The sequence below is a fragment of the Botrytis fragariae genome (assembly GCF_013461495.1).
Source record: "Botrytis fragariae strain BVB16 chromosome Unknown tig00000037, whole genome shotgun sequence".
In the NCBI taxonomy this organism is placed as follows: Eukaryota; Fungi; Ascomycota; class Leotiomycetes; order Helotiales; family Sclerotiniaceae; genus Botrytis; species Botrytis fragariae.
In genome coordinates, this window is record NW_023500990.1 from 407796 (window position 1) to 431934 (window position 24139).

At 42.8% G+C, this 24139-nt stretch overlaps 7 protein-coding genes across 7 annotated transcripts; 2 read left to right on the top strand and 5 right to left on the bottom strand.

Moving 5' to 3' along the window:
• Positions 1-594: 594 nt before the first annotated feature.
• Positions 595-1305, bottom strand: Bfra_011466 (uncharacterized protein; the record flags this gene model as incomplete). Its single annotated transcript, XM_037341792.1, has 2 exons — positions 595-1166; positions 1227-1305. The coding sequence occupies 2 exons, from the start codon at positions 1303-1305 to the stop codon at positions 595-597; spliced, it is 651 nt and encodes a 216-aa protein (XP_037194649.1).
• Positions 1306-1905: 600 nt separating this feature from the next.
• Bfra_011467 (uncharacterized protein) lies at positions 1906-5335 on the top strand (the record flags this gene model as incomplete). Its single annotated transcript, XM_037341793.1, has 4 exons — positions 1906-2130; positions 2182-2661; positions 2709-3419; positions 3485-5335. 4 exons carry the CDS (start codon positions 1906-1908, stop codon positions 5333-5335), a joined length of 3267 nt encoding a protein of 1088 aa, XP_037194650.1.
• A 1207-nt stretch (positions 5336-6542) lies between these two features.
• Positions 6543-8330, bottom strand: Bfra_011468 (uncharacterized protein; the record flags this gene model as incomplete). Its single annotated transcript, XM_037341794.1, has 2 exons — positions 6543-8185; positions 8243-8330. 2 exons carry the CDS (start codon positions 8328-8330, stop codon positions 6543-6545), a joined length of 1731 nt encoding a protein of 576 aa, XP_037194651.1.
• A 1449-nt stretch (positions 8331-9779) lies between these two features.
• Bfra_011469 (uncharacterized protein) lies at positions 9780-11657 on the top strand (the record flags this gene model as incomplete). Its single annotated transcript, XM_037341795.1, has 3 exons — positions 9780-9882; positions 9966-10855; positions 10944-11657. The coding sequence occupies 3 exons, from the start codon at positions 9780-9782 to the stop codon at positions 11655-11657; spliced, it is 1707 nt and encodes a 568-aa protein (XP_037194652.1).
• A 1563-nt stretch (positions 11658-13220) lies between these two features.
• Positions 13221-15232, bottom strand: Bfra_011470 (uncharacterized protein; the record flags this gene model as incomplete). Its single annotated transcript, XM_037341796.1, has 2 exons — positions 13221-15046; positions 15103-15232. The coding sequence occupies 2 exons, from the start codon at positions 15230-15232 to the stop codon at positions 13221-13223; spliced, it is 1956 nt and encodes a 651-aa protein (XP_037194653.1).
• Positions 15233-17104: 1872 nt separating this feature from the next.
• On the bottom strand, positions 17105-18753 carry Bfra_011471 (uncharacterized protein; the record flags this gene model as incomplete). The annotated part of the gene is made up of 2 exons (XM_037341797.1): positions 17105-18477; positions 18531-18753. 2 exons carry the CDS (start codon positions 18751-18753, stop codon positions 17105-17107), a joined length of 1596 nt encoding a protein of 531 aa, XP_037194654.1.
• Positions 18754-19988: 1235 nt separating this feature from the next.
• On the bottom strand, positions 19989-23489 carry Bfra_011472 (putative dead deah box helicase protein; the record flags this gene model as incomplete). Its single annotated transcript, XM_037341798.1, has 1 exon — positions 19989-23489. One exon carries the CDS (start codon positions 23487-23489, stop codon positions 19989-19991), a length of 3501 nt encoding a protein of 1166 aa, XP_037194655.1.
• Positions 23490-24139: the final 650 nt, after the last annotated feature.

Consider the following 24139-nt stretch of genomic DNA (forward strand, 5'->3'; position numbering starts at 1 on the left):
GTATATAACAATTTGGATGATGGATTGTGGATTGTGGATTGAAGAAACTGACAATTGAATAGAGTATTATGTTTGTATTTCTGGTTCAAAATCTGAAATAAGATTTATTCGACTCGAGAATGAATGAAAGATTTGTGATATAAAGAGGGGTGAGTGTGAACAGCGACGGGAAGCTGCATATATTTGTCAGATTGTGCCTAGAAAAAGAAAATGAAAGGAAAAAAGTAAAAGAGTGTAATAAACAAGCCACGTGAGTTTTATCCGGGGTGGAAGTAAAAGTGAGAGTGAATTGAAGTATGAAATGAGTGAAGCCAGAAAGAATTGATATAAGAAACAAGTGAAGTAAGAAATGAATGAAGATTATCTACGTTGAGTTGTCGTCCAAAGCTGTGTGGAATGTTAATTTGTTGCTTGAACAACGAGATTATCCTACTTCCAGATGGCAACCAACATCTTGGATAACATGTTTTATTTGAAGGGAATAATTGACAGCTTCAATACATAAGGTGTGTTCATATCTGACCAGTACTCAAGCATACTAGGTACACAAACACAAGTTCTCAAACATATGCTCTGCTGTTCTCCCATCTCACCTCAATTCCTCTCGAGTCCTCTGATCTTGATATCCAACTTGCTACACTCATTCCTGAGTCTTATACACAACCCATCGACCTCATGTAATCGATCTCTCAATTGTTGATTTTCTTTTACCAAACGAGAACAATTCTCTCCACATTCTGTGGAAAGCCCATCTGCTGACGCCGGGGTCTTGCCCCTCAACATGCTCATCCTCTCGTCATCCTCGATTCCCATTCCCATCGTTGCGTCCAACTTTGGCCAGGCTGCTTTTGAAAGTGCCATTTTGGTGCGATCTAATCGTCTCTTCAATTTGCCTATAGTCTTATCCCGTCTCCCAATCTTTCGATTCATCTTTTGCATCCGTGAATCTTTGATATTAATTGCAGACCTCATAGCTTGAATCGCCCGTGCTTGTTCGTCTGCCGTCTCTTGCCAGACTCGAACCGTTACAGATTCTGCTGCTGATTTCAGAGTTGTAATAGTTTTATCGAAATCATGAGGCGATTCGTTAACACCAGCCTCATCTATACCAATGCTTGGAGATGTAGAGATCAACAATGTGTTACGTCGTGAGCTGCGACGAGAGGCTGTGTGAGATTAGCATCACAATATTAGAGCAGGTGTTATGTTGATCTGGGAAGCCGCACTGCTTGGAAGGCTCGTAGAGTTATGATGAGGCCGGTATGGTGCCTCAGCTAGAGACTGTCTTTTCTTTCTGGAGGACATTTCTACTTTGAGATGATTGCCAGAAGTTCGTGAGACTGTCAGACAGATGTTGGGTAGAAATAGAGATAGACTCTTCATAAAGAAAGGGAGAAGTTTGAAGCAAATAGCGAATGGGTAAATGATAATCTCTCAATCAGCTCCCTTGTTTTGTTTATTCTTGTGCCATGGATTTGTCTGTCATTTTATTGCTTTTCTTCCCTCCCTGTGGCTTTTGGCTGCGGACATAAACCTTGTTCTGGGATGTGTCTGCGCAAGGATTCAGATCATTTATGCATCTAGTCGTAGACAATGAGAAGGTTAGATAGGTAGAGATGATTCCGTATAGATATAGTTTTGAGACAAAGCTCCTAGGAGTAATTCCCATGATTTGATGGTGCCCGGTGAGGTTCATCGAGGAATCTAAAAGTTCCCCGCGTTTAATCGAACTGAAGCTTGTGCGGGTCAAAAATTAGTAATTGTCCGTGCCATGGTTCGGTTCGGTACTCCCGAGCTTAGATCCAGGAACACACACCAAACGCCCAAATCGCGAGAAATCACGAATCCACCTGACATTTCCCTCCCCCTCCCCCTCCTCCCCTCATCAACCGATTGATAACAATCATGGCGGACGAAGAGGTTTCTGATGCGGATAATATCCGTATTAGGAATTTTGTAGTTCGATTTCTCTACGATTATAATCTTCCACCGGGCGAAGGGATTTCCGGTACTGTAATGCAACAGCCTTATCTCGATCAACTGGATCGCGTCTTGGTAGAGAACTCGGCCTTGGTTAAAAAACAAAAAAAGATATTCAAAATTGTTGTATCTCGAATGCTGGATGAGGTAGTAAATAGAATATATTCTGCTTGCTATGGACATTGTACTAACTCTAACTAGGGCACAACATTAGAATTGCTTGAGAATAATGAGGGGAAGGGTGTCTTGCGACTTTACGATTTTGTCAAGCCTCGAGACATCGATTTGTCGTTCACTAATTCCAACAACGAAGTCAACTCCGATGAATATGCCGTACAGCCTCTAGCGCCAAATGTAAAGGTCGAGAAATCGCATAACAATGTCGATCGAAAACTGAGGGAAGGCATTGATCCAAAAGGATTGGCTCCGAGATTCAGAAAGCGAAGGATAATAGAGGTAGAAGAGAGCGATGGCTCTGGGAATGACACTCCTTCCATAAGTCATTTCAGGCTGAACAGTAGAAATTCTAGTCCTCAGAGACTGGCACGACCTGCACTTGCGCCATTGGATGGAAATCGGAGAATTTCTGCGCCAGAACAATTTTACAGTCCATCGGTTCAATCTGAACCTTACCAACACATGGACTTTTCGCAGAATGCAGAGCTAAAAGATGAAAACCTGGTAAGTAGTTTCGGCATAATTAATGGATTTGGAAACTGACTTCTTAGTCGTCCCTGCCAATCTGGCTTCAGAGAGGTCTAAGTGAACTTCGCCAAAAATATCCGGATTCTCGGTTTAAAGCAACAGATCTTTACGATATCAAATGCTTGGATTGTGATACAGAGCACAAGGTTTCGAAATACAAAAAGACGAATAATTTTGAGACTCATTTGAAATCAAAAACCCATCTGGAAAATGTCAAATTCAGAGTCGAGAATTCAGCTATGTCTCGACCTATCTCCGCGATGTCAATCTATTCGGCCATGCCACCACCACCATTACCTGTGCATGCTCCGCCTATCCCGCCTGCAGCAGGAGTGTCAGACAGCTCAAGTGCAAATGGTGGACTTATAGAAAGCATGATAGCAAACGCCATACAGCAAAGCACTGGGCCTTTGACTGCACATATACAAAATTTGGAAAATCGATTGCTATCATCGGAAAATATACACAAGCATAGATTTGAGGAGATGGCCAGACAACTTGATGAATCAGAGACTCGTAACCGTGAGCTATTTTCTCAGTTGGAAGAATGCAAACTATCAACAGAGGAATTGAGCGCTAGACTTCTTGCTGCCGAAGCTAGATCTAAAGAACAAGTCGAAACATCTAGGCGTCTAAAACTCGTGGAACAGGTCAACGAGTCGTTGCAAGCTTCTAGAGGTAGTCATGCAGCCCAACTTAAAGATGCTCAAAGCAGCATAAAAGCTCTTAAGCAGGTAAACAGTGCCCTTTGCACACAATCCGTGGAAGAATTGCCGAAGATGCTAACATTCCTCCTTAGGCACCAATACCAAGCATTGAGTCTGCCATACAAGATCAAGGTAGTCGGCTTTTCATTCTCGGTCAACAGCATGAGGGTACAGCACATGATCTATCACGCCATTGTAAGCTGGAAGAAGAGTTTCGCAGAAAGATGCTATCTCAGATAGAAGATGAACGCCAGAAAATTAATGAACGTGTCAACCTTTTGCAGACTGCTTTAGCTTCGCGATATGAAGATTTTGAAGAACTTAAGAACAGGGTTTCACGTGGTCCGCAACACGATCAGAGCCAGTTCGATGCTTTGAAATCGCAGCTTAGCTCGGACTTTGATACTCAAGTAAGACAATTTTCTAGTAGAATAAAGTCTATCGAGAAAAGGATAACTCAAGATTCTACAAAATTCACGGCTTTGGATCATAGAACTGCCGAATGGATTGATACTACAGACAAGAAGCACGATGCTAAACTTGCAGAGCTAGAGACCTTGATAGTTGAAAACTTCGTCACTGTCAGAGCTGATATTTCAAACCATTTTGGGAATCTAAAGAATCAACAGACTGAAAAGAATGATTCAGTTAAAGCAATTTTTGAGGGGAGGCTGGCGACCGCAGAGAGAACGATTACGGCCATGAAAACCCAATTGGCTGGATGCGAGGTTCGACTTGAAGCTGAAGAAAAGTCTTTCGCACATCTGGCAACGAACGTTGGTCTTGATACCAACCGTACAGAATTATTGGCATCTGACTGGATAAGATGGCGAGCAGATCGTGAAGAAGAACTCCGCAATCTAGATACCGAGGTCATGAAAAATTCTTCTGCTATGGAGAAATTACTGGTTGAGCATACTGCATTCCTAGATTCAACTCCAAAGATCATTCAAGAAATGGAAAGGCGATTAGAAGAGCAGGGCCACATCTCCACTACCAAACTTCAAGAAACCCTTGAGTCATCCGAGGCAAATTTGACACAAAAGATTTGTTCCTTACAGGAAACTCAGGCAAAGCATCGCCAGTCTACGCTAGAACTTTACCAAAAGCAATCAGATACACTTATGAATACGATGGATGAAAAAGTCCGAAGTTTAGAGAAAGCATGTGACGATTTCACTCTGAAAATGAAGGAGAGTCAGAAAGTCAATGCAACTCTCATGGATCAAAAAATGCAAAATAGGCTAAAGGCCGAAGCTCAGATCCACAAGGCAATGACCGAATCTCTAATTCAGAATTTTGCATACAAGCGGGACCGCGAATTAGAGGCTAAATATGAAGAGACATTTAGACCAATGCTCTTGAAATTTTTGACACAGAAAGATGAGGCATTAAAGAAAGAGTATGATGAGAACATTGAGACAGCATTCCGAGCACGCATGCTTGCACGAGAAACCGAGCTCGAAATTAAGTACGAGGAAAGGTTCAAGCCGCTCATTGAAAGTTTCTTGACGAACCATCAGAAGATACTCAGAGATGAGTATGAAGCTCGCATTGAAAAGTTATTGAATGGTGTCAAGGATGAAATTATATCAGCGGACAAGGAGAACAGAAACCCAAGTATCAAAACCGAAGAAGAGCTCAAGTCCCTTGTTCTTAGTCTTACGGAAGAACGAGTATCAGCTTTTTCAAAGAAACATGGAGCGCATATCGAGGAATTGGTTGACACGCATCGAATTGAGATGGTGTTACTTGAGGAGCAGACTCTAGAGCGTCTGCTGACGTTGGAACAGATGATTCAAGACCAAGGACAGCAAATTGAGGATGTGGACTGTGTACTTCCTTTGGTGTTATATGATGTAAATGAGTTGATGAAGAAACGGAGGCTTCGAGATCGTGGGTTGAGAAAAGATCATTTTCGAGTTGGTAAAAGTGGTAGATGATGGATGGATGGATGGACGGGGTAATATGAGATAATGATGAGCGCATCTGTGTCGGGCTTGAATTGAAGGAAAATACGCGATTTGGTAGATTTGAGGAGCATCAATTTCTGGAGCATAGCATGATTGGTATTGGAAGGGACTTGGGGAGCACTTGGAGTTATGAGCGGAGGTTTCAAAAGTCGAAGTGATGACACTTGGTTGGCGAAGGTGTGTGTCAATGAGAAAGATTTCGATCGCCGGCTGAGATCATGTGACTTTCGAGTTGGCATAGAGGTCAGACCCTTGGAAAATTTCTGGATGCATAGCTAGCATGTTGTGTCTTTGGGCAATTTGTTAAATCATGAGAAATGAATGCATACATGGACGGGATGGAATGGAATGGCATGGCATGGCATGGGTTGTATTATGATACCAAAAAGTTTTGTAGATCTAGGGAATTGATATTGTTTATATGGATACTTGGGTAATTACCAATGGATAGATATGAATTCAATTGAATAGTGAGTTATCTTGGAATTCGAGTGCTTTTGGAACTGGGATTGGGAAATATGAATTGCGAGGGAGTACTGGGTAGCTATCCTGTTCGATGTGAATGGATATGGAAATGGAAAATGATGGAATCCAAAGACAGGTATGGCTATATGATGACCTCGTGTAAGCACTCCAAAACCTCATTTCAAGTATACTTGAGAATACCCCATTTTAACAGACTTGATATCCTTCTTCACTTCACACAAAACTTCATGGGAACTCGAATGGTATATGAGATTTTTGATTGGTATAGTTGGAGTTGTGTATGCGAAGAATAAAGGGGCCCCTCGAAGTGCATCCATCACTTGGAAGAGCGAATTAGCCATTTCAGTATGTCACAGGAATCGAAGATCAGAAATGAATGGGTTGTATTTTGATATTTGCTATTTACTCATGCCAAGAAAAAGACCTTGAAAAAAGAAATGAAGCTTATTCTTGGTCTTTAAATTGGAATAGGACCAGAAGGATGTCTTTTTTCACTATCCTGACAGGTAATGATGTAATTTCAATATTGTTATTTAGTTCCTAATCCAATCCCGATTTCTTACCCATCTTAGCAATTCTATCTTTACAATCGGCCTCGCCGAAAAAATACACCGCCCTATCTTGTCACACTAATTCCTCCCAAACGCTGGCTGACCAAACAATGTCAACAAAAACCAAACTTGGCCCCAGCTCAGTACATGTCACAGATATCGCAAGGCACATCTGGAATGTATCTCGCTGTGACAATTCCCTCAAATGACGCGGTATTTCTAATTCCCGCAAGTAAAACCGACGCCTGTCCAAAGATCCGCGCAAATCGAAACTCCATCACCATTCGTTGTGGAGTACTGTAGGATAGATGTTTACAATTCTCCATATCATACACGCACAAATTGGCGAGAAACGTCTGCCAGAACGCAAGATCCATACTGGCATTATTAAACACCTCAATCAGGACCACGCGACTTTGGTAATGCAGTCTAAGCGGAAATTCACGGTGACCATGTCTATTTGGCTCAACACGAATACGGTTCCCATTGATGTAGATTCCCTGGAAGAAAGCTCGCTGAAATAAACGAGCAGCGTGCTCAGGGTGTTTAAATACTACCTTTGCTGCGTGGTGGGGATGCTGATCGCCCCTGAGACAGATGTACGCTGCGATTATGGGGCCAGTAGATACAACGTTGAAGAGTTCCTGGTAGAGGAATTGTCGAGCGAAGTCTTTGGGGATGCCTTGGATCCAGACTGCGCAGTTTAACTCGCTGGGGAGATTGGCTTCACCCCCGAATTTATTGGGGAAATCGCGGTCGTCGTGGTCGCCGAGGTAGTGCGAGGCGGCTGGGGTGGAGACGGGGAGGGCTGGGAGGAGTCCTTGTTCTCGCAGAAGCTGGTCCGTTGGCCGTACTCTGGACTGGAATGTTGCGCCAGATCTGTGGTTTGAGGTCTGGGCAACTATTGATAGAACGCTGGCGGAGGTAGCGTTTGGTTTATATTGAGCGGAATACGCACCTGAGTGCGAGTTTCCGATAGGAGTTCTCAAGCTATGTGGTACTTTATTGCCTTGTTGGTGTACAAAGCTATTAGTCGGCGTCTGACTGTTGCGGGTGCTGTCACCATCAATGTTCGATGGACTACCAACTACCTGTGCATTGAACTGTGACATATACTGCCCAGGACCTCCGTAGCTGGTCATGGTTCTCTTGTGTTGATATCCCACAGCACGATGAGCAAGTGGTTGATTTTGACTAGGTGGTGCGTGTGGTGCACCATCACTCACGGGTAGACTGCTCTGGACTTGTGGTCCTAGAAAGATTGCAGTGACATCGCGATGTCCGCCGATGACGTTGGAAGGGTCCATACCCGTATTTGCAGTATGATCACGAGCATGAGCATACGGAACATACTCCTGTAGGGTACCGTAGGATTTCTTCCTCTTTGAGAGAGAAGTATTCTCGTCGATGTTCAGTCCCGCAACAGAAGTCTCAAGATCTAGAACAGATATATTATCTTCCTGCCTTGAAGAAGATGCTCCATGTCGAATTGGATGGAGACCACAAACCAAAGACTGGGTGATGATCGGCGTATTATCACCACCTTCTTCTTCTTCTTCTTCAAACAAAGGCACATCGACTCCAACTTCCGAGATGCTGAAGTGTGAATATCCCATTTGACGGGAGATTGTTCTCTCAAATCCAATGGGTTTCACATTGGATAATGGAGAAGTAATTCGACGTGGCTTATGTTCGTCGAAGTTGAAGTTGGGTAATGGAACTGTGCCTAGAGCATTGGTCATGGTTCTGGAGAGATACTCGCTCTGTCTGCGGTGATGAGTAGCTAGGGGATGGAGGGTTAGCGAGGCTTGATGTGATCTTTGGGATGGTGATGAGTTACCAGCTAGTGGCGAGGTAGGGTTCCAGAAAGAACCATTTTGGCCGTTTTGGCTGTGGGGAAAAGAGGAGGTGAAGTTTAATGAAGACATACTGGATAACATGTCTGTTGATTACGAGTTTGTTTGTTTTGATGAAAGATGGGAATTCGAAGAATTTCTCGAGTGCCTATTGTTGATCTTTTTCGAATAAAGACTCAGAATCGAGAATCGTGAAGAATGGTCCGAAAGATCTGTCTGTGATATTGAAAAGATTCCTGATGAAAGAGACTTGTAATCAAGATGTAGAGAGTTTGCGAAAAGAGTTTCTGAGAATAAGATCAGGCATTGATGAGCTTATGAAGGAAATGATAATGAAGGGGTACTATTACATTGTTGAGGAAACATCGCTTAGTGTTGAGGGAAAACCGTATGGATAGGGGTACGGCTGTGTTTTTGGAGAAATTGTAGGGCTGATGCGAAGGGTTGGATATCTACGGTATGAATGAGTATAGGCATGGTAAGGAAAGGCCGTATTGATACGTGTATTGCTTCATTGGCGATAGGAAGTTACCTAGTGGCTCTGTCTTGGCTGGATTGAGGGGAGTACTGCTCGCTGATGGAAAGATACACTGCTCAGAATACAAAGTGCTAAATTAGACTGGAGTCTACAGTACCAAAAAAGTATGAAAGACTGGAATGGCATTGTTTAATTGTCTAAAAGTAGTATTGCTGCCCCAGTTTGATGAAAATGTCAGTCTCTCAAGTTACTGCACGAACATAGATATCTATTCCAATGTTTAACTTTGAAGAAAACTATATATACACTTAGATTTTGCAGTCCTATAACAGTGCTCACCGGTTGAGTTGGGTCAATTTCATGGGGATAAAGCGAGTCTAATCTTTTCATTGCTGATAGAAAAACGACTGCGGAAAAGTAGTCTGTAAAACTGCAAAGTTGTTTGATTTAGTGAAAATGAGTAAAATCTACTCAGCTGCTCAACGATAAACAAACTTTAACTAAAGCTAGATATTGCTTCAAACACTGTCCAGATTCGATCCGTTTGACTTCCCATGGATTTAACACTTATCCATAATTGCTCTCATCAATCCCTCATCTTCGAGTCATTCTTTTTACCAAAATTAAAATATGCAATACATTCGAAGCACTAATCTCCAGTGAATAAAACTGTGCTTGATTATGTTTGGTCCATACATATAGTCTGCTGTATTGGAGACAAAAGTTACTGCACGTGGTCCCTTTCGTTTAGACCATTGCTTATACAGCTAAGAGAGAAAACTAATATAAAAATGCTGTTCTGAGGAGTCTTGTTTCTATACCTTCGAGATCCCAAATTCCTTCCTCTCAGTCTTGGGAATAAAGGATATTCGAGACAGATCGTACAACATCTGAGCAATACATTTCTACTCCATTCAAACATTCACAAGGAACTTTCAACAAGCAAGTATCTACTTTATAATATTTACACACCTGCCTTTACAGAATCTTACAGATTACAAATACCCCTCAGATACTCCAGAGCCTTCTTTTAGATGGTCAAAATGAACTATCATTCAAATCCCAAAAAAGCTGGCCCGCCTAGACCCGTGCTTCCAATTACATACGATGCTAATATGAACCCTCGAAATGTGTTCTTGCTTGATGGTAAGCTTTTCCCTGCACTATTTTGAACATCTTTCCTGCTTGAGATGAATCAACACCCATAAAATTAACCACTACTCCTTTAGGTACAACACCAGCCTCCGTCCAGGAACGATTAGCCGAAGTCTTAGAAGGCAATCGCCGACGCAAAGAAGCAAGACAATCACAGAACGTTTACCAGTTCTCCCAGAGTAATGTCTCCCATACAAATCAACATGATCATCAGTTCCCAATTCGGGGCAACTTGGCTCAATATTATGCTCAGCACCAAGATGCCAAGTCAAATGATTTTGATATTGATCGAGATTTGCGTTATGAGGGCAGTCAGCTCGAAAATTCCCATCGGAACTTCATGATCCAGCCGAGTATGAACACTTATACAAATTTATTATCCAATAACGACTTTGTGCAGAGAGGTGGACATGACATGGCTAGACACCATGTTTTCTCCGGAAATACCTGTGAATACAAAGCATATGAGCAGTCTGGACAGCTAAGAGCTCCCTCAGACAGACCTTCTTTTAAACAAGACGCAGGAAATAGAACAGTATCACGCCAATATACCAACTTAGACCCTAATGAGCCACAGATTCTCTCAGAACAAGTTGCTGAATATACAAATTCTTCTCAGACTCAATATCCCAGTTTTCAAAGAAAAAGAAGACCTCGTAACGGAGGACATATATGGAGAAACTATAACCATTTTGCCGGACCCAAACAGGAACGAAGATACCAGCCAAGTTTCAGGCCCCAATATAGAAGGAATCGCAAACACTCCACTGCATATAATCCGGCAGATCTATACGACGAAGAAGCATGGGCGCAACGACGATATGAAACCGGACAAATTTCTCCTCCACCCAATTACTTTACTCGATCTACTACTTTCAGCGAGTCTTACTCGGGTAGTGTGACTCCCACTTACACCCCTCCTCAAAACACATATCATGATACTCACAATTCATCTTCCTCACTCGTATCTCACTATTCCTCAGACTCAACGAATCAATACAACAACCCAACCCAAACTTATAATCCCCACACCATAACCTCCATGAACGCAGAACTCGATCTTCCCCCTCAATCGACCCCTACGCCTCACAATTCAGTCTTCCCCCTCCCGAAAACTCCAACGACGAAACGGTTCATTTGTTCCCTCAGAAGAAGATTCTCAGACCTCATCAGGAAACTACAAAGGTAATCCCCGCGCTGGCATCCGCGAACTTTCCGACCATCTCAACTGTGCCCTCTGGCTCACCAATCTTGCCGCCGACATCCAAGCCCATGAAGTTTTCGACGAAATCCATAGCGGTGCCGTCACCGCGTTCGAAATCACCCGTCCACAGGGTGAATACATCATGTCTGCCGCAAAACTAGTCTTCAAACATCCTGAAGCCGCTGCGCGTTTCAAAGACCAATGCGAAAGTGCAGAAGGGATCGTTATTCGCGGACGCAGAGTCAACGCACGTTACAACACATTCGGATATCGACGATACAAGTGTGAAGATAAAACTCGTATGATATCTATCGAAGGTCCGAGTCGCTACGTGGTATACGATCATTTCAAGGTATTTTTTGAAACTTTTTGTGATCATGAGTTGTCGGGTTGGGAATATGTTGAGACGGCTGTGAAGGGAAATCGGAAAATGATTATGGGGTTTGCGAGAATTAATGGTCAGGCGACGCAGTGTTTGGAGGCGTTGCAGATGCATCCTGTTTATGGAGAACATTTGATTGTGGAGTATGCGCCGGATCCTTGTGCGAAGGATTTCCCGTAAGCGAGAGGAGGATCGTTGGAAGGGGAGAGGAGAGTTGAGAGTTTGGAGATTGGTGGTAGAAATATTGTCAAATTCAAATGGGTTTGATGTGATTGAATGATGGCAGCTACTTGGCTGAGATTCACTATTAAGGTCGGAGTTCTTTTTGCGGGCTGGTGTTGTTCAACCTACGTGGAACAGAATAACTGTGTCCAGAGACATAGTCCCCTATGACAAACCATTTATGATAAAAAGATCTACTAGATACAGTTTAGACATATCAACGGGTATGAATTACCAGATACCTAATTTTTTGATGCAGGACTAGACGAGCCCCTCAAGCGAAATCGTGAAATCTATAGATTACTATATTATAAAAAGATACTACCTTGAACTCTCACCATGACCTCTATTTGTGATATGATTTCACATAAAAGTAGTGGCCCCATAAATAACGCGGATCTTTAAATGCTGACGCTGGAGATTGGCGCATGGAGATGTATAGCTGGCTCTGTCTGATATTATAGTGCGTTACATATTCCTCGATTACTCAAAAATTAAAGGATAAGTAGATTGCGGTTAGCGAACTTATTATTATAGTACATGCTCTGTCGTCTCTAAGTCTAAGCACCGAGGCTTGTGATATTGCATCATCTTGTCGTTTGATATGAGGATCATGAACAATAGATGGCTGAACTTCCTCTTGATTCGATTATTCCCGGTCGAATTCTATCTATCTGCTTGGTTCTGATGCGAGTATGAGACTAATAAGGCCATCTGTTGTGCTATATACATTTGATCATACTCTTTAGTTTTGCTCATATTGAAATGACACTGTCGCTTGCTCACATCACTAGATAGAAGTTGAAGCATACAAGGGAAATTTCTGTTACTGCATTGGGATTGCTTAAATTAGAAAGGGAATGAAAAGGCATGTTGACTGATGGGAAAACGAATAGAGAATTTCAAGATCCAACAAAATGGTAGATTTTTAAATTATTTTTGGTAAATTTTCTATCTTTCTAACTAATACATTCGTCACAGCTATGGCCATCTAATAAGAGAATTACTCCAATCAAATTTCCATTTTTTAAGTTTTAGGACAAAGGAAACAACCCTGTGGGAGGAAAGTTCGGTATGTGTATTCCAAAAGCTCATTGAGTCCAGCGGGACAGAAGCAATTTCAAAACCAGCATGAAGATTTGCTGCCGATATGTTACAGTTTCCTGGTCTGTAACTTCTGAGTGACCTCCTAGCCGTTCTTGTATGTGTGTGTAGTCGGTGTGTTTCCTCTTGTCGATTCCGACCAGCTTTTGAACCTCGACGATGGATTTGCTTGGCACATCGTCGGCTTGAAAACGCGAGAGAACTCGCTCTGTCCTTGTTCTATGCCACGACTACATTGGCGAAAACCTTGTTGTTCTCAATGCACCGGTATCGAAATTTATGGCCAGTAAGGTCCATCAGTAACAAAGATCCAATATTCAGACCCGTCAGCCTATATCCTGATCGCACCCATACTCAAACATTCGAACAAAGTCCATCGTATCTCTGCAGCCCCTCACTCAGTTGCCTGCATCTAAATTAGATCTCGTTAGGATCAATTCCATACCGTACGTTCACCTGTCCTAGGAATGTCATATCCTTCTGAATTGCCTGGTAGCAAGTCTGTGCTTGTCCGGCAATTCTGACGAATTCGAACCTGGTACATGCAAATCCGTACTTCCTGCATGGCATTGGAGTGACAGAGATGATGATGTACTTGCACCAACTTCCGAAGTAGCCATGCCAGAAGGCTTCATCAAGTAGTTGAGGTGCTTCAATCTCCAGGAAGCGGGTCTCAGGTCCCTTCCATTCGTACGCACCGTAGTCATTGTACCAGACTTTGATTTTACGGCCACGAATGCGAAGACCACCCTTGTTGCGAGCGCGGCGGTAAAGCTCTGCACCACCAGCGTTGGTCTTGAAAGTCGCCTTGGCGGCTTGTGTAGTATGGCCATTTTGAGGTCTGACCATAGAAAGCGCGGCAACGGCACCACAATCAAGAATTTGCATGAATTCCGCATATCCGATCTCTTCCGGAATGTTGATGATCCACATACAACAATTGATATGTTCGGGAAGATCAAGCAGATCAGGATGATTTTCGTCACCCTCGTAGTTGGTATCTTGACGAGAGGTGTCTGGGATCATGCCTTGCTCTCGGAGAAGCATGTTCGTTGGACGGAACTTCTTCACCAAGTGAGAAAGATCCGGAATTGCAACCTGTGCTGTCATCATGCTGTCCATACCCATTGTAGGAGGCTGGGGAGCAAATACAGTCGTTGGAGCAACAGCCATACTTTGAGTGAAGTATTCCATTGACACTGGGAGAATCTCTGGAGCTACTTGGTTAAAGTCGTTGAATTCAGGCGGTGAGTCAGCTATGGGGCCAGTAGTCATTTGTTCATTCTCGAAAATGGCGGGCTGGTATGAGAAGTTACCAAAACCTGTCGACGCTGATGCCATCCGAGTGTGTTGACTCTTGTCAACAAAACTTCCAGATGCAGATGTCATCCGAGTATGACCCGTGTATTGAGAAGCAGAAGTGTCGAAACTGCGGTCCGCGGGAGTCCAAATGTCGGCACCAGAAGTCGTGGACAAACTAGTGTCAGTCCTCGTGTGAGCAGTTGACCTCGAGTTGATACTTCTGGAACTGTTCATTGATCGAACAGTCCTCAGATGCTGCGGAGCTGGTTGAGCTAGTCGAACCGTTTGAGCTGGCTGAACTACTTGCACTGCTTGAGCTACCTGAGCTGGCTGAGTTGGTTCAGCTGCATAGAAAAAACCGGCAGCGCAAATACCTTCACAAGGAGTGTTGGATGGGACAACCACAGAAGTATTCTGGGATGAACGGGCCGAGACCGGAAAGAACTGCTGGTGGGTACCAGCGGGCGAGATGAAGAAAGGTACTGCTCCATCACCACGATTCAGAAATGCTCTGAACAATTTAGAGTCATTTGAGTGGGAGGTCTTACCCGGTGTTGGTGTTGGACCCGAAGCATTCTTAGAGCCCATCATCTGACTAGAAGCGCCATTTGCCGGCGACCTTTTGGGTAAGGCATTTCCAAATAGACTCAATGGCGATTTATTTCGATTGGCATTAGTGGCAGAATTATGTGGAGCTGTCATTCGGTGTCGAGATTCGAACATCTCGTGCCATCGGGAGCGCTTTGGAGGAGAATTTTTGATAGATTCATCAAGAGTCATCGTCCTCGCGAATCTTTGGCCCAGGGTCTGGCTGTTAGTTTCAAACTCATTTTCTTCATCCTGATCATGCTCCGCTTGAATCGCGAGGCCTTCGAGACGTTGGACATGATTTGCTGAGACTCGAGAAGGAGCAGGATTTTCCCTAGCGGTGATTGTGGTATCTGACTCAAAGTTAGCCACCTTACCATAATAATAATTTGGCAGAAGGAAAACATACCACTAGCTTTGGATGATGTACTTGACCGAGTTCCCACATTCAATTTTCCTTGGACTTTGCGATTCTTGATGGAGTTTTCTGAGGGCAGGGTGCGACCATTGTACCAAGATTTGGAGAGTGTGATATCCATCTTGAAATAAAATAATAAAGAAGAGTAGTTGGTGTTTACTGATCTCCTCAAGAGAAAACGAGTGTTTCTTAATGAAAGAGTTGTTGGAAGGCAACAAGTATAGAAGTTTCTTTCTAAATTGTTAGATACAAGACTAAGATAACTCTAATTAGAAGAAAAGAAGTCCAGGTTATATGGAGTAGTTGCCTGGAAGGTATTTCAAGAAAGATTGTTTGAAATAAATGAATGTGCAAAGAAACTGCGAGGAAAGTTGTTGGAAATAACTTGAGAGTAAGATGGAAGTTTGGGAGGATGGAAGACTTATAAATTAAAAATAACTTCTGCTACCTGAGCAAGATACTGGCAAGTTCAATTCACAGCCGCATCCTACTGCTCTGACACCTGTACTGAACTCAAGGTAAAATTGCATACGGCTCACATTGGAAGAGTGAATATAGCGATGTCATCGTACAATTCCAATTTTAGTATAGATCAACCAACACATATCTATCTACGATCGCGACAGTAAGGTAAGCGAACCATAAATCCACGCGTATATCTTGGAATAATAAGGTAAAAAAAGCTAGTTTGGCTTGGCAGTGATTACTGAAACTCAAGGCAAAGAAAAGAGCGAGTGAAAACTGGTACAATTCAAGATTTCAGCTCCTGGTACCTCTGTTCGGACCAGAAATTGAAATTAGATTACAAGATAAGCCTCGGTGGCTGTGATACGACGAAGACACTGGAAAATAAACTAAATGAATGATGTCATTGAGCAAGTTATTGTGTGTAGAGTATTATTCAATTAGACTCAATGATATGATGTTTTGATACGGAAGGCAAGAGTTTCACATGGTTTCAAAAAGATAAGATAGGACAGCAGGCTTTTCAGAACTTTGAGAGGGAAGTGCAGTTGGAATGGAAGTCGAACCATTTTCATACTATTAAATGTTGATCTTGTTTTTCGTGGGTTTGCCTTCTAGGTGATTGTTTCAGAAGATTTTCAAAATGTAACTAATAGATAGTTAAGGATAATGTTTACATAACAGAATAGCAATGGGTGCCTCTGCTTCATGGCCATAGGCCAATTTTCACACATCACTTCTGCCGATATTGTATATTCACTTTTATTTTGGAAGCTTTGACACACAATATTCTGTAACAGCCGTAGAATTAGAAAGCAACATAAGAAATCCATTTTCTCTCCTGAAAGATAAATCTAGGTAGTTTCTTTGAAGTTGTGAATTGGGATTCAGGCACAGCCAAGACTTAACCGAGGATTAGCTCAACTCAAATGACCCAAGCCTACCGATTCACTGAACAATAATGACTGCAGTTACCAATCACGGGTCACGAATTCTGGTGATCACCCAACTAGATAAAAAAATTCCAGCGCCATGTACAGAGGGATAGCTTTGGATGGATCTCATTAGATGAATAATATGCTGCACTAAAATCTGTATGCCATTTCGCATCATCAGATCCGCAAACGATATGGAATCCGACTTCGGGATGAATTCGAAGAGAATGTCTACTTCTGTCAGCTGTAAAAGTTTAGTTCGCAAGAACTAGAGGATGGTACTTAGGCAGAGGAGAGCGGCGTAGTTTTTATTTGATGTGACAATTATTTAATCACCCACTTGCGAAAAGAAAGGAATTCATATCGAAAGCCAAAATGAGTTCAAGAATATAAGTACTCTAGTTTGGTTTCAATATATTCATTATAGGAGTTCGCTACCTATATTCTCTTTGCACTATATATCTAGAATTTTTACCAAATATGTCTAGTGATGCCAGTCTTCGTGCGTTCGTGACCAAAGTCTTCTGCCATCGACACCCACTTGTCCCATTTTATCCTGAACCCATTACACTCTATCAATTCTTTAAAGGCCCTTATCTAAGAGGTAAGGTCTCCCAACCTTTTCCACAAGGATCTGGCTCATATTTACAGAATACTTTACCCTCAAACTGAGGATCATGAATGATAGCTATCAAGATCGACTGAGCCTGTGCTTCGATTCTGGCAAAGCGAAACTCCATAGACCTTGTGACCTTGTTGTTTGGGTCAAATGGCAGATAAGCAACGTGATCCAGTTGATATCTCGTGACCTTGCCAAAGTATTTTCTCCAGAAACTTTCAGTCATGAGTTTATAGGGTCCATGAATATGAATAACCCGACTTTGATGTTCCTGCGCGTGTCTGACCATGCCGTAGTCGTTGTAGACGGCAGCCAAATGATGGCCGCGAATTTGAATACCCATGGTACTATTGATTAGTACCATGAATCGGGCAGCTCCTTCAGGATATTTAAATGTGATCTTAGCGGCGGAAAACGGACGTCCAGGAATAGGTTCGTTGATATGAACGGATACTACGGACCCGGTGTTAATCACTGCAAAAATTTCCTTGTGTTTGACATCCTCTGGGAGATGGCTGACAAAGACCGAGCAGTTAAGATTGTCGGCAAGGTCTCTAACTGCCTTTGTGCCTTGCCCTGTCGCCTTATAATTTGACTGGGTTGAGAGCGATCGGCTGTGAACACTCTGTGTCATTAAGCCGGTGTGACAACTAAGTAAAGAGGCTGGCACGTAAGGACTAGAGTGCGGCTTGTAAGAGCCTCCAGTAAATGGTCGTCTGCTCACACTAGAGTTCTCCTGCCATTGTGAACCGTCTTCAGGCTGATTTCCCGGTCTGTCTCTGTCTCTTCCTGAGAAGTTATTCAACCGAAGAACAGTCGAGTCGGATTGTGATCGCGAGTGTGAGTTATCAGGGCCGCCTCTCTTGTGAGGTGGGATGTATGCAATGCTCACAAGAGATTTTGGATTTTCGAGAGACCTCAGAGATACAGAATCTGGGTGGTCGTGCTCATCGAAATTTCTGATGATTTCACTCTCCTTGCTATCGTCGGAATCGTAGATGCCTTTGTTGTCAGTATCACTACTGAACTGATCCTCAGTGCCTCTAAGGGTCTCGGTATCGCTACCGTCTCCGACCAAATTATTTGGTAGTACGTGTAACCAAGATGATAAAGAGGCTGGATAAGATTCAATGTTTATGGTTATAACATTACCAATTACGTTGTCGTTCTGAAAATACGACTCGTAGTCAATCTTCCCGAATGGCGAGTAACCAAATTCGAAGTAACCAAATGCCGGATATGTCATTCGGGCAGATGAGAGCCAATTCCGGCACGACAATTCGAAGGATGATCTGCTGCTTCGGATCATATCTTTGGTTACGCTGAGATCACAAAACGATTGCATCGCTGCGAAGATATGTTAGTAAGCAAGTTGCTAGAGGGAAAGATGGCAAACTTACATGGTATCATCTGGTGAACCGGCTCAACATCTTCAGCCGCATCTTCTTCTCCTGCCAGAGCTTCTTGATATGCAGTGCCCGCATCGCGTATTAGGTCTTGTCCCGTCATATAAATATGACGATGGAGATCTCCGAGGTAATATCCTGGTGCTAATTGGACTAATTCCTTCTTGAATTTCACTGAAGCAGCATCTGTTCCTCGGAAAGCATTCATATTGTTCATTTTGAAATGAAAGAAGTGGTTAGGGAAGATGAAAGGCCTTTAGAATTTGTTGCAAAGCGAACAAATTTGATAAAGATAATGGTACGACGTGAGTTGCTATTTGCGGAGTTTGAAAAGATGTTCAAGAATCTTGTTGACGTCAAGATATCAAGGAGTAAGAGCCCAGAAGTTGTTGATGGAGGATTTCAAAGGTCGAAGAAAGGTTGAGCCTTTATACTTTTCGAATTTACTCAAGGAATCATGAGCTACTCTCTTGACCGTACAATCATCAGACGAAGAAGCACTTGGAAGCTTGAGATGACAGTACCAGTCATAATGCTCCAACCAGGAGCTCGACTTCATTTGCAATACAATTCTCATGTAGTGTGAAACTTTAGAGTGTGAAACTTCAGAGCCGTAATGGATACTGCTAGATGAACACTACAAGAGTCAAACGAGATCATGATTCAAGAACAGTATAGAGAAATACTAAAGATATACTTGAAACATACAGACAGAAACTGATAGTATAGATTCAACACTTGTCTTCATGGAAAAAAATTCAGAGATATGGTTCAACGTTGATAAGGCACATTGCTAGCACCGACTGACAGTCTTGGTCAGTCGGTAGTTGACAACCCCTTTTACATCCCCCTTAAAGGAACATGCCAAAATTATGATAAAACTATCCAAACGTATGAATTGAGAACATGATCTTTTCCAATAATAAATTCCGGAAAAAGAGTAAAAGTAAAATCTCTATTATTAAAACTTGAAGTCTAATAAGGTATACCCCCTACATCTAAGAAAAACCTTCAACATCAATCTATCTAGTTCTGACAATGAAGGTTAATTATACAATCAAACATAAAAAAACCACCAAAAATTGTTCCCAAAATGAACAAAAAATTAAAGAATGAGATCTTTCTAAAACATCGCTAGGTCTTCTTTCCTTCTTGTATGACTTGAAACACGCAAATTAACATTTTTCTCGCTTATTGAATATGGTCGCCTGCTCTTGTCACGAGGCACCAAAACAGTCTTTTCTGCATTGAACGAACAGCTGCAGTTGAAAGTATGGAGACGAAGTTCCTTGTGATGAAAACGGATCGGTAAATCTGTTTGATTGGTTTTCTTGTACCAATTCTATATAAATGCTGACTGTGATGTGATCATACATAATCTAAAACCACGCACCCATCAATCATACAATCATTACCCGCTCTTCTGTACACTTGCCCTCCATTTCAATCAATTCAATCTTCTGGCTCGTTCTTAATTTTTACATCCCCATCATGATCCACATCCTCCAAACCCCTCACTCTCCCTCTACCCATGACCGTCTCCGCTAAAACCACCGTCTCAATCCCCCTATCCCTCTCATCCAGCGGCCCCATCGGCAACGCATCAACATCAATTTCTATCCCGAGCAGACTTTTCAGAATAACCTCACTACCCGCCTTACTCATCACCTCATTAGCATGTTTACAATTTTCACTCGCAACACACTCTACACAACCTTCATAGCAATGACAACCCTCTACTCTCCTCAACGCTTGTTTGAGTAACAAATCAATAAATTCAAAAGCCTTAGTACTAATACCCGAGCCCGATGCTCCACCTTTAGCATCGTAGAAAGTAAGACGAGCAGGACGTTTCCTCGTAGTTTCTTTTTGAGCGAAATCTTTCACGCCGATTTTACATTCAGTGCGGACGTCTCCGGGCATACTAATTACGAAATTGGGCATGAGTGATAGGACTGCGTGTTCTGCTGCATGAATAGCACCAGCAATATTGAGACGTTTTTCAACGAGGATCTCGAGAGCTGATTTAGGAACATCGAGCCACATTCCCTTACTATGGAGAATGATAGGCGGGTTGTCTACTTGGATGGCATCGAGAATGCGTCTTTTTTTATCAAGTTTGAAGAAGCCAAAGACGTTTTGCTGAATCTTGATAGCGCCGAAAAAAGCACGAGAAAGGGAGTTGGGGATGCGGCGGATAGCTTCGGTTTCAATTGGATCGATGTCGGTGTAGTCGCGTTGTTGGGTTGTCCAGTCGACCTTGACAAGCTCGACTTTGGCGATCTTTCGCTCTGGCAAAAATTCTTTGACAAGATATGTATTTCCTTGGTGGAGGAATATACCACCATCGTAGAGTGTGAAGAATGCTCGAGAAGCTTCTAGTTCTTCCAAAACAATATTTTTACCGTGGCTGATATCGATAATGGCGAAATGATCCTCCTCGGTGTCTCGAATTGCGACCAATTTCGACGGAGTGGGTCTATATCGTTCGCTGCAGTGGTAAAAGCCAAGCTCGTCTTTTACCAGTCGCTCTTCCGCTACCTCGGCCAAGTTTTTAGGGAAGTAAATTGCGTCCTCATCTGGACGAATGGGCATTTCAAAAGCGGCGCATTGAACATGTCCTTCAAGTACTAGCATATTCTGCAAGTCGACTTGTAACTCACAATTTGGCTTGGTGAAGATCTCATCCGGATTATTCATATAATACTGATCACTAGGGAAGCAATCACCAATCAAAACTGAAAGCGAATCTTTGTTCCTTCGTCCAGCTCTTCCACTTTGCTGCCGCAGATTCGCAATCGTGTATGGAAACCCCACCGTCAGAACCGCATCCAAAGATCCAATATCTACACCAAGTTCTAGAGCCGTCGTTGCAATGATACCCATTAGTTTCCCTTCAAACATCTCGCTTTCGATTCGTCTTCTGTCTTGTGGTGTATATCCACCTCTATATCCCATTACACGAGCCATGCATTCAGGACGTCCCAAGGTTGCCAATTCCTCTTTCACCGCACCAACTAAAGCTTCACATTGTCTTCGAACACGACAAAAGGCTATGACTCGAACTCCTCGAAGGACTAGCTGACAGAATAATCTAGCAGCCTCAGCTCGTGTATCTCCACGTCCACTTGCAGGATCTGCGGGATCTTTGAAAGGTGTATTCCAACAAAGGAACTCCTTCCTGCCAGAAGGTGAACCATCAAAGTCTGTCATTCGTACATTTTCGATCCCAAATATTGTTTTGAAATGCTCCATAGGATTTGCAACCGTGGCAGAACAAGATATGAACTTAATACGTCGATTTCCCAATGCCGCGCAAATTCTTCTTAGACGCCTCATTATGAAAGCTACGTGAGAACCAAATAGCCCATTGTAGACATGGATTTCATCGACAACAACAAACTTGAGATTTTGCAAAAAGGTTCGCCATTTATCTTCTTGTGGAAGAATAGTGATATGTAGCATATCTGGATTCGTAAATATAATTCTACCCTCATCGCGTATCAAATTTCGATCCTTCATTTCCGTGTCCCCATCAAAAGTCTCCACAATAGCTTCCTCAAGACCGGCCATGAACCTCATCATCTCTTTCAAACTTCTCCTCTGATCCTGTGCTAGAGCTTTGGTGGGAAATATGTACATTGCTCTAGAATGCGGATCTTTTTCAAGCTCATGTAGAACAGGTATCTGATAGATCAGAGATTTTCCAGAACTTGTCGAAGTCGCTACAATAACATTATGTCCATCGTGAAGATTATTTATAGCTTCAGCTTGGTGAGCATAAAATTGTGTAATGTTCTTGGTGTTGTACAAGGCATTAACTAGATTTTGACTCAGAACAAAATTTAAATCCCCATAGATTGCCTCTTGAGGATCGAAGACACGATGGCCATCAGGTACAATTTGACCAGTATACCATTCGCTCTCTTTGATTTCCGTTATGATACTCGATATACTGGCGCGTTCTTTAGGTATGCTTTTGGGTAGAACACTATGGTCCGGCTTCGGCGTGCTACTTCTCGATATTGACGGTATAGGAATTAAAAGCTCAGCTTCTTTGAGTAAAGTTGCTTCTGCATCGACACCATCTGAATCGCATCGATTAAGAAACGCATTGATTGCACTAACAAACTTTGTATTCCTCTTCTCAATTAAATTCATCATCTGCTTTTGACTGAAAACCGGCATCTTCAATTCCTCATCCTTCAATTTTCTGGTAGCCTTTACCGCTTCGCCCGTCTTCTTACTTTGAACTTGTCTCTTCAAATCACCATCTATGAATTCAAACAGTAGAACTTCCTTGCCCTCTCCATCTGCTCCTTCACCATACCCTAATCCCTCAACACCTGTGAGTCCTCCCACGGAAGCATCGGGAGCAGGTCCAGCAGCGTGCCAATTCTTCGCCCGCCCACCCTTGAAAGTCTCATCTCTTTCTGCACCCCGAACATCCAATTGTAACATTGCCTCATCGACGTATGAGAAGTTCATTCCATTCGGGCGCAACGCTACTATCTGCGCAACATCTTCTACGCTTAGCTCCCGCTTTATATGGCCTTCAACCGCATTCTTGAGGTTATCGAAAGTAGTTGCTAGATGTTTTCGTGTAGAGCAGAATGTATAGACTAAATTCAATGCTCGATGTGTTTTCTCGAGAGTTTGAAAAGAGAGAGGCCATGGAATGGTACTGGTTACAGGATTCGTGAAAGAAGATTCATTTCGAGCGAGCGCAGGAGTGGCTTTCCCCTTCGATACCCGTCGTGGCTTTTTACCACCATCATTTTCTTTCGTGGGAATAATGATACTGTCAGTTGTCGCAGATATTCCTTGATCTTGCTCGATCGCAGATTCGAGGGACGTGGACGAGGTAGCATCTAAATGCGCATCTTCAGTATCTTTCCGTTTGCGTTTCCGTACTGTTTTGTTGGAAACTGTTGCAGCTTGTAATTTGGCCATGTTTCAGGCTTTTCTGGCGATAGCCTTCACATGATGTTACGTTTCAAGGAAAGAAGCGCAAATGGGTGGCGTTCTCGCGCTCGCGCTACCGAAACGCGGTATCACGTTACAACGCTAGAGCTGTTTGTCTCTTGATGACATAATCACAACTCACGCAGAACTTCCGTCTCCTTTCAGCATTCTTGATTTTGAATCTTATGTGGTAGACATTTCATGTAGTCCTTGCACAAAACAAAGAGCACCAAATCCCTCAACTATTGATTCCTCAAGAGAGAGATATAGAGACACGACCTAAGACACCACTCAATAATTCCTCATCCCTTTGAGTTTCACCAACAGCAATCTAAGTAATCTCAACCACACATATACAGCATATCCCCAAATCCCTATCCCTCACCCTGAATTCTTGCCTCAAATCATGACCACAAACTCAACCGACTAGCAATTCTAGTCTCTGTAAAGACGTTTCTTCACGCAATCTCTCACAGTTCGCCCAGTTTGCCTTTACCCAGCCAGTCTACGTAACCTGGACAAGCGTGTCTCTTCTTCGGTTAATTCAAGGGGATTAGTTTTTTACTTGGTGATTGCTTGCTACTTTGATGAATTTTACTATATTTTCAATACATGAAGTATCATTAGAAGATAGAATA